General features: G+C 41.0%; 1 protein-coding gene across 1 annotated transcript in view; it reads left to right on the top strand.

The window, feature by feature from the left end:
- The first annotated feature begins 1,375 nt into the window (after positions 1-1,375).
- The window catches only part of LOC141253094 (cell surface glycoprotein CD200 receptor 1-A-like), a 181,151-nt gene continuing 172,255 nt past the window's right edge, over positions 1,376-10,271 (top strand). The window contains exon 1 of the mRNA XM_073670853.1: positions 1,376-1,548. Coding sequence (XP_073526954.1) covers positions 1,488-1,548 — 61 coding nt within the window. The 5' untranslated portion in view covers positions 1,376-1,487. The remainder of the gene's footprint in view (positions 1,549-10,271) is intronic.

The raw sequence follows: 10,271 nt of genomic DNA, 5'->3' as shown, positions 1-10,271 counted from the left end.
TGAGGCAACCCTTTTAATCTTTATTATGTTTTATAAAGATGATTGAATCTTTTCAAATTCACATTCTTCAGCATCATCAACATTTTTTAAAAATATTTTATTCTCTGTAATTTGATTCTGGACTTTTAATCACCCAAAAATACATGTACTGATCTAAAGTTTCCTAGAACTGTGCTGAACCCCTTTTGAGCTCTTTAATGCAAACACTGGCTTAGCCAGCACATCTATCAATGAGTAGGTAGAAGGTTGGTAACTGGTGGTAATCAACAATCTGTTCAACTAAACACTGCACTAAGACAGTCTAGGCTTATTAAATTGTAAAAAATAACTAAAAAAAATTATTGCTTTTTAGGGGGCAGATGCCTGCCTTGTTGGTGCTTATACACAGATGGTGCATGTGGAAGAAGCTGTGACTGTTTCCAAGGGGTGGTGAAAACGTAATTCCCATTGGAGAGGAGGAAGGGGATGCTATTGATGTTTCACAAGCCATCCAAACATAACCCCTATTTTGTTATCAACAGCAAGTTTGCTTTTTGCAAACTAAAGAAAAAATGGTGTTTTATTAGGCCATGTAAAAATTATCCCTTTATTTAGGGCGCAGGAACAGGTTTCCTGTTTTGAAATTGTTGGTTGTATCTCAAGAAGCCATGGAAAAAGGATCCCTATTACAGTATTTTAGGATCAGCAACAAGTCTGCTGTTGCAAATTATAGAAATATTGGCTTTTTACCAAGCTGTCTAAAAATTATACCTTTTTTTATGGGAGCACAAAGAAGTTTGCAGTTTTGATATGGAAAAGGCAATGGCTTTTCAACAAGCTGTGAAAAAATTGTCCCTTCTTTGGGAGCAGAAACACGTTTAAACAGACAGGGTACCCAGCAGAAATACAGTTTAGCTATGGAATACTGGAGTAGCAGAATATATGTGTGTGGGCATATGCCAGGGCATACGAATTTCATGAAATTCAACTCAAAGTCAATTCACTCATCTCTAGCTGTTACCCTTCTATATTAGTAATTTTTTTTTACATGTATCTGCTTTGTTAGGAACAGATGAATATTATTTCATCTTACTCTTCCTCTTCCCTTTTATAAGGTATTTTTAACCTTGCGTCCTTTTGTCTTTTTTTGTAACATTTTGGATGTTAAATTGTTTATTAACAAAGTATTTTTTTTATTTTAACATGCCTACTTTTTTGTGTATCTCTTTCAGGTTAGTGTTCTCTTTTTCTTTGCATGCTAGTCCATTGTGGGTTTTTCTATCCTACTCTCACTGGCTTCCTTGCGTTATAGGTATTTTCATCTAATACATATAGGTTATATCTATATACGTTGCTATTGTAACTTGCAACTACAAACAGGAAATGTGAGACTGCAGTGTGAAAATAGGAACCAGTCCATGGCACAACTGAAAGTAGGTTTATTTGCTCAAGTGAAGTATTAACACTGCAGACCCTGAGCAGAAGAACCCTGACATGCAGCGTCTACCATGAGCATGCTTCTCTTACTGCTCGTAGTGCCTGTCCTCAGCAATATGGTTTCCGAAGCAGGTAAGATGATGATCTTTTGCAGATTACCTCTCTGTACTGTCTCCTGTAAAATACAGGGCTCTCATATACAGTGCACAAGATTAAATTATTATTATTACAGTATATATATGTTTTATATTGTTTTGTGTATATTGTGATGTATATACTTTAGACATGGCAGAGCTGAATGCGTTGGTGTGTAATCCTATCACAATTTGATGTATATAAATGTAGATGCTGAGGTTTGTCAATGTCTAAGAGCACCGTCCGGCATGAATTCTGTTGATATCACATTTGTGGTTTTATATATATTCAATTTCCCCAAAAATTGAATTTAATTTGAAAACAATGAAAAAAGCTAATAATAAAAAAATAATTATATATATATATATATATATATATATATATATATATATATATATATATATAGTATAGACCAAAAGTTTGGACACACCTTCTCATTTGAAGATTTTTCTGTATTTTCATGACTATGAAAATTGTACATTCACACTGAAGGCATCAAAACTATGAATTAACACATGTGGAATTATATACTTAACAAAAAAGTGTGAAACAACTGAAAATATGTCTTATATTCTAGGGTCTTCAAAGTAGCCACCTTTTGCTTTGATGACTGCTTTGCACACTCTTGGCATTCTCTTGATGAGCTTCAAGAGGTAGTCACCGGAAATGGTCTTCCAACAATCTTGAAGGAGTTCCCAGAGATGCTTAGCACTTGTTGGCCCTATTGCCTTCACTCTGCGGTCCTGCTCACCCCAAACCATCTCGATTGGGTTCAGGTCTGGTGACTGTGTGACTGTGAAGGCCAGGTCATCTGGCGTAGCACCCCATCACTCTCTTTCTTGGTCAAATAGCCCTTACACAGCCTGGAGGTGTGTTTGTGGTCATTGTCCTGTTTAAAAATAAATGATGGTCCAACTAAACGCAAACCGGATGGAATAGCATGCCGCTGCAAGATGCTGTGGTAGCCATGCTGGTTCAGTATGCCTTCAATTTTGAATAAATCCCCAACAGTGTCACCAGAAAAGCACCCCCACACCATCACACCTCCTCCTCCATGCTTCACGGTGCGAACCAGGCATGTAGAGTCCATCTGTTCATCTTTTCTGCATGGCACAAAGACACGGTGGTTGGAACCAAAGATCTCAAATTTGGACTCATCAGACCAAAGCACAGATTTCCACTGGTCTAATGTTCATTCCTTGTGTTCTTTAGCTCAAACAAGTCGCTTCTGCTTGTTGCCTGTCCTTAGCAGTGGTTTCCTAGCAGCTATTTTACTATGAAGGCCTGCTGCACAAAGTCTCCTTTTAACAGTTGTTGTAGAGATGTGTCTGCTGCTAGAACTCTGTGTGGCATTGACCTGGTCTCTAATCTGAGCTGCTGTTAACCTGCGATTTCTGAGGCTGGTGACTCAGATAAACTTATCCTCAGAAGCAGAGGTGACTCTTGGTCTTCCTTTCCTGGGGCGGTCCTCATGTGAGCCTGTTTCTTTGTAGCACCTGATGGTTTTTGCAACTGCACTTGGGGACACTTTCAAAGTTTGGCCAATTTTTCAGACTGACTGACCTTCATTTCTTAAAGTAATAATGGCCACTCATTTTTCTTTACTTAGCTGCTTTTTTCTTGCCATAATACAAATTCTAACAGTCTATTCAGTAGGACTGTCAACTGTGTATCCACCAGATTTCTGCACAACACAACTGATGGTCCCAACCCCATTTATAAGGCAAGAAATCCCACTTATTAAACCTGACAGGGCACACCTGTGAAGTGAAGACCATTTCCGGTGACTACCTCTTGAAGCTCATCAAGAGAATGCCCAGAGTGTGCAAAGCAGTCATCAAAGCAAAAGGTGGCTACTTTGAAGAACCTAGAATATAAGACATATTTTCAGTTGTTTCACACTTTTTTGTTAAGTATATAATTCCACATGTGTTAATTCATAGTTTTGATGCCTTCAGTGTGAATGTACAATTTTCAAAGTCATGAAAATACAGAAAAATCTTTAAATGAGAAGGTGTGTCCAAACTTTTGGTCTGTACTGTATATATATATACCCATATATATATTTATATATACAGTACAGACCAAAAGTTTGGACACACCTTCTCATTTAAAGATTTTTCTGTATTTTCATGACTATGAAAATTGTACATTCACACTGAAAGCATCAAAACTATGAATTACCACATGTGGAATTATATACTTAACAAAAAAGTGTGAAACAACTGAAAATATGTCTTATATTCTAGGTTCTTCAAAGTAGCCACCTTTTGCTTTGATGACTGCTTTGCACACTCTTGGCATTCTCTTGATGAGCTTCAAGAGGTAGTCACCGGAAATGGTTTTCACTTCACAGGTGTGCCCTGTCAGGTTTAATAAGTGGGATTTCTTGCCTTATAAATGGGGTTGGGACCATCAGTTGTGTTGTGCAGAAGTCAGGTGGATACACAGCTGATAGTCCTATTGAATAGAATGTTAGCTGCTTTTTTCTTGCCATAATACAAATTCTAAGTAAAGAAAAACGAGTGGCCATCATTACTTTAAGAAATGAAGGTCGGTCAGTGCGAAAAATTGGGAAAACTTTGAAAGTGTCCCCAAGTGCAGTTGCAAAAAACATCAAGCACTACAAAGAAACTGGCTCACATGAGGACCGCCCCAGGAAAGGAAGACCAAGAGTCACCTTTGCTTCTGAGGATAAGTTTATCCGAGTCACCAGCCTCAGAAATCGCAGGTTAACAGCAGCTCAGATTAGAGACCAGGTCAATGCCACACAGAGTTCTAGCAGCAGACACATCTCTTCAACAACTGTTAAGAGGAGACTTTGTGCAGCAGGCCTTCATGGTAAAATAGCTGCTAGGAAACCACTGCTAAGGACAGGCAACAAGCAGAAGACACTTGTTTGGGCTAAAGAACACAAGGAATGGACATTAGACCAGTGGAAATCTGTGCTTTGGTCTGAGGAGTCCAAATTTGAGATCTTTTGTTCCAACCACCGTGTCTTTGTGCGACGCAGAAAAGGTGAACGGATGGACTCTACATGCCTGGTTCCCACCGTGAAGCATGGAGGAGGAGGTGTGATGGTGTGGGGGTGCTTTGCTGGTGACACTGTTGGGGATTTATTCAAAATTGAAGGCATACTGAACCAGCATGGCTACCACAGAATCTTGCAGCGGCATGCTATTCCATCCGGTTTGCGTTTAGTTGGACCATCATTTATTTTTCAACAGGACAATGACCCCAAACACACCTCCAGGCTGTGTAAGGGCTATTTGACCAAGAAGGAGAGTGATGGGGTGCTACGCCAGATGACCTGGCCTCCACAGTCACCAGACCTGAACCCAATCGAGATGGTTTGGGGTGTGCTGGACCACAGAGTGAAGGCAAAAGGGCCAACAAGTGCTAAGCATCTCCGGGAACTCCTTCAAGATAGTTGGAAGACCATTTCTGGTGACTACCTCTTGAAGCTCATCAAGAGAATGCCAACAGTGTGCAAAACAGTCGTCAAAGCAAAAGGTGGCTACTTTGAAGAACCTAGAATATAAGACATATTTTCAGTTGTTTCACACTTTTTTGTTAGGTATATAATTCCACATGTGTTAATTCATAGTTTTGATGCCTTCAGTGTGAATGTACAATTTTCATAGTCATGAAAATACAGAAAAATCTTTAAATGAGAAGGTGTGTCCAAACTTTTGGTCTGTACTGTATATATATACAGTATACATATATATATATATATATATGTACAGTATATACAGTATATATGTAAACAATTAACAACAATCTTTACTTGATTTTCTTTTGGCCAATTGTGTAACTCTGTTTCATTCCTGGTCATTTCGCTAATGGATAATCACTGTCTATGTTGGCGACATTGCTATAACTATAAAAATTAGACATATAATATTTGGTTACTACTGGTGCAAAGGGGTAACACCTGACTAGCAACTGTAGACTAGAATTAAGAAAATTTAAATATTATAAAGTTTTGGTTTTCTTTAAGGGGAATGTGTCATCGGAAAATGACTGATATTTTGCTGATTTGTTGTAAAAAAAAATTGGTACTCTACTCGCTGCTTACTTGTCCAGCGCAAGATGTCCTCTTTAAGCATCTTGAAGAGATCAACATAGGGGCTTCCAGATTCAAGTAGGCATCAGATGTCTCAACGTGATGCTCAGAAAGCGCGTCTGGTGATGCATATAGAGACTTCAGTTAATGCGTCGTGACATAAGAGGCCTACTTGGGAGTCGGAAGCCCCGGTGCAAAGCAAAGAGTCCCAGAAAAAGGAAGTTGTGCGCCAAAGGAAAGAAGAGGCAGGCGTAATAGAGAACTGCAGAGGAAACGGTGGTGGGACCAGTGAGCGGCGAGGTGAGTGTTATTTTTTTTTTTTTTACTCTCTGTGTTCTGGGGTATGGAGATAATCCAGAAAATGATAAAGATCATTTGATTTAAGTTAAATTTCTTTGCCAAATTTGAGCAAACTGTCATCTTAGAATTTTGGCAGATTCGCTCATCATTTACGTTCTGTAGGACAGTGGATATGTAATGCAGGTGCCGGAATGCAACGCACAGAGACACAAGACGAGCACAGTCAGGAATTGATATAACCACTTTATTCAACTATTCTACAAAGGGGGTTAGTAGCAAGGGTAATAAACAGCAACTTGAAATAGCAATGAGAAATATTTCAGTGAATAACAGTACAGTTCTTTGCAACAGCGTGATTCACCCAGTCGTGGGAGACACCACGTGAGTTCTCTTTCTCTTTATATGGCCCTAGTGGGAGTCACTGGCTTCCCACTAGGCCAAAAATCTCTTCCAGATAAAGTCTATCAGACCCCGTTTAGCCTCCCATGCACCAAACCGCCCCCACTCAACCTGAAATCCTAATCCCAACTGTCCCCTGTACCGTAGGTAAGAGTTGTAAGTGACGGCTCTGTTCACTTGCGCGGTTCCTCCGCTGATCCTGTCGCAGTCCTCTCTCAGCTCTTCTCGGCTTGACCGTCGATGACAGTCTCTCACGGTTGGGGGAAGGGGATCCCGACCTCGGCTCTTGACAGGCGTCGTCGGATCCCGGGAACTTACTCAGTATGGGGTGTAGGTCCTGACTCTGTCCAACATGTGCAGGGCTCAGGGGGGCTTCTGTGAGGAGTGCGGAGCCTCTCAGGTGATGTCCAACTCTGGTGCAGCACAGCCCTGCAGCTGGGGCCTGTCGCGCTGGGCTCTTCTGTCCATCTGCAGCACGTCTGCTCCACTCTGCAGCCTGGCACCAAAACTCTCTGGTTGCAGCATGTCCTCTGGTGCACATCCGCACCCTGTGCTATTTTGGCGCCAAAAAGCCCCTGCAATCTGGCACACAGGGCCTTTATACCCAGGAAACTCTCTGGGTCACATGATCAGGACCAGCCACTAAGTATCTCCCCCTGCCAACATGCAACACAACATTTGGTTCCTGCTAACACAATTCTTTGTTTCACTTTCATTTTCAGTTTGTTCCAGCAGAGGGTGGTGTTTGCTTACAGTTAATTAGTTTTTCTTGTCCATCTCTCTACAGATACATGGCATCCCCACTTTAATGGGTAATAGAGCAGCACTACCATTTGATTGCTCTATTTCCTAACCAAATATAAACCCACATGCATAGGACACATCAAACAGACTCTAGATTTACTTTAATCTATTCTCACATCACTTCATCCCATGTAAACATTTATATTCTCAACCTCATCCAAAATATGAATCAGAGATTCCTATATAAAAAGGATAAAAACTGTCAATATATCAAAACTGGACAGCCCCTTTATTAGATCCCATTTACAGAGGTTGATAAATGTGAAATGAGTGAGCCTGGAAATGTTCATTTTTCAATTATTGTCCTTTCTAAACAGGCTAGTAATAACCCAACAAACAAGCAAAACCACCCCAAAATGAGGTTACTTAAAAATCATAATTCTTGGCAGCACATCTTCCCGTGTAAACATGTGCTGCTGAGAATAATGATGATCAATGCTCACAGAATAATCATGTTAAAGTGTGGACAGACAGTCTAAAAAAGCCATTAAACGACTGCTGATTGGCTTACATTTAAAGGCCTCAAACAAACAGAGTAAATGGGGCCCTAGAGATATCTCCTAATTAGAGATGACTAAGGTGAATTGAATTTGCTTTCAATTTCACAAAATATTTGGATATGGCAGAACCCAATATTTTGCAATTCGATTCTCTCAAATGAAGCAAAATGGTGGCCTTCTCGCTGAAATTTTGCTTGTTTCTTTTTAGTACCAGGAAGGGGTTAAAAAAATAAAAAATAATTATACTCTCCTCCCCTTTCACTTTTCCTGGAGCATCAGCTTCCCACCTGGTCCTCTTCTGGCTTCTTTCCTCTCTACGGCACCAATCTTCTATTCTGTCTTCACTCTTTGAAGCCTTTAAAACTAGAATAAATTAGACATAAATGGAATGTCCCAGCCAAGGTTCCAATTCGGCAAATCATTTTTTGCAAAATTCACTCATCTCTACTCTGAATCATTACAATGAATCTTTAGTACTGGGTAGCTTGCGATTTCTCGAAGTTAGATGTAAACATCCTAAAATGGTGCACAGTAAGTCAAAGTATCATTCAGGGTTGCTCACTGGTCATGTGCCAGATAAAGATCTCTGAGCAGGTCGAAACATAGTGAACATGCTGATAGACCCTATTTACTGTCATGCTAGGTATGGGAAGGACCCAGCGTATGACGACGGAAAAAGGGGGGAAGCCCAGCAACTAGGGAAAGGGTGAGTGGAGACCCCTAAGCAGATCTAACAACACCCTGACTCCCCTATTGTCCCTAAGTAGGTTCCTCACCTATCGCTGAGCAGGATACCTTAGCCCTGGCTTTCCCTAGAGCTAGGCCCTAGGTAGGAAGGGGAAGGGGTGAGCATGAGTCAGCCCCACTGCAACTAAAGACAACAAGGCAAACAGACAAGGGGATACACTTAGCTTTGAGAAGGCACCAGAGAATTCATGATTACAATCCACAAAGGAACTCCAAGAATAATCTAGCCGACTGCTAGAACTCCAGACCTGAACAGAGGAATTAATTCTATCACCAGCGATTTTCTGGAGAAACTGATGGTATTTAAAGATCCAGCAAGGGTGTGTTAATTAGCAGCAGAAGGTGGAGATCACCGCTGGGTCCTAGAGAGGGAGGGATGATGAAAGGATGATGAAGGTGTCTGCAATGCCAAATGCAGTGACCTTCTACAACCGTATCAAGAATGACTCTCTGTCAAACCTGATACACCCGTGACATTTACATGGAGGATATTGTAACTCTCTTAAGGCAAGTCTATAATTCTGTCATCAAAGATGTAGAATTAGAATTACTTTGAGAAAATATCTTCCGGTCTTCACAAAAGACACTGCAAGAGCTATTAGTCAGAAGCAAATGGTGGAGAAGAAAACCAGAATGACGCTGCAAAGAAAATAAATCAGCAATGACTAAGTATTTTAATAAATGCACTGTGCACATAATAACTATGTCAGAGGGTGGTAGGTAATACAAAATAAATGCTTGGATGCTACTTTACAGGGACAACATTAGAATGTGTGACACATAACATTCCAAAATAAATAATATATACAAAAAAAAGAATGTGTAGCACATAGTGATGAAAAGGTGTTGCAGGCTTGTAAGTAGATGATATCCTTTGCCTCTATTATTAGATTTCCAATTTATGTCATATTGTCACGGGTGTGGCAGAAGTGACAGACAGTAGCCTTGCAGTTGGTTGCAGGAGATCTCTACGTTTGGCATTACAGACACCTTCTTAGAGGCTGTCTCTAGGACCCAGCGGCTACCTTCCTCTGGCTAATTAACACCCTAGCCTGGGTGTATAAATACCTGCTGTGTGTTAGAGGGAGGTGCCGGCGATATTCATTACTCGTTATGAAGGCTTGAGTGCTAGAGGACATGTGCGTACTTGTCTGGAGTCGTCTAAAGTTAAGCAATTTTCCCTTGTTTGTCCTCACTTGTTGTCTTTAGTGTTCAGTGGGGATAAACTAGCGCTCATCCCCTTCCTTCCCTAGCCAGGGACAAACACCAGGGAAAGACAGGGCGAGGTACGTGTGCAGCGATTGGTGAAGAACCAATATAGGGATGTTAGGGGAGAGGTGATATTCTATCAGCCTAGGAGGTCTCCACTTCCCCCTTTCCCTAGAGTCTGGGCTTCTTTTCCCTCTTTCCTTTGTAATAAATAAAGTCCGATTAGATAGGACAATATTCACAAAGGTGGACACCACCAATTAGTCAGTAGAGATGAGCGTTGTTCTACTCGAACTGTTCGCCAATCTCAAATTCGAGCTGTTTTGGGCGGTGTTCGAGCCGGTCGGCGAACACGAACAATTTGAGAAAAATTCGGCTGTTCGAGGTTATGTTCGATAACTGTTCGTGCACCAAAATCATAACTGGATTTTTTCTCAGTAATGATGAAAATTAATGTTAATACGCAGTTTGAGTGCACAGCGGGGCGGGGGGAGGTGCAGGGGATGGATCTCTGCAGGAACAATGAAGATCTCCATTTTTTTTTCTCTTTCCCGCATTTGCAGTGGGGAGGTGCAATCTGTCAGCCTATCAGCAGCGCACACACGGAGCGAAGTGCTTTTTTTCACACAAGCAAGGGCATGTGTGATTGGCAGTGTATGTCACATGTCCTTGCCCTATAAGACCAAGCCATT

Source organism: Phyllobates terribilis, unplaced genomic scaffold, assembly GCF_046119375.1.
Source record: "Phyllobates terribilis strain yellow unplaced genomic scaffold, ASM4611937v1 Scaffold_2__4_contigs__length_985480577, whole genome shotgun sequence".
NCBI classification, from domain to species: domain Eukaryota; kingdom Metazoa; phylum Chordata; class Amphibia; order Anura; family Dendrobatidae; genus Phyllobates; species Phyllobates terribilis.
This window is presented reverse-complemented; position numbering and strand designations above follow the sequence as displayed.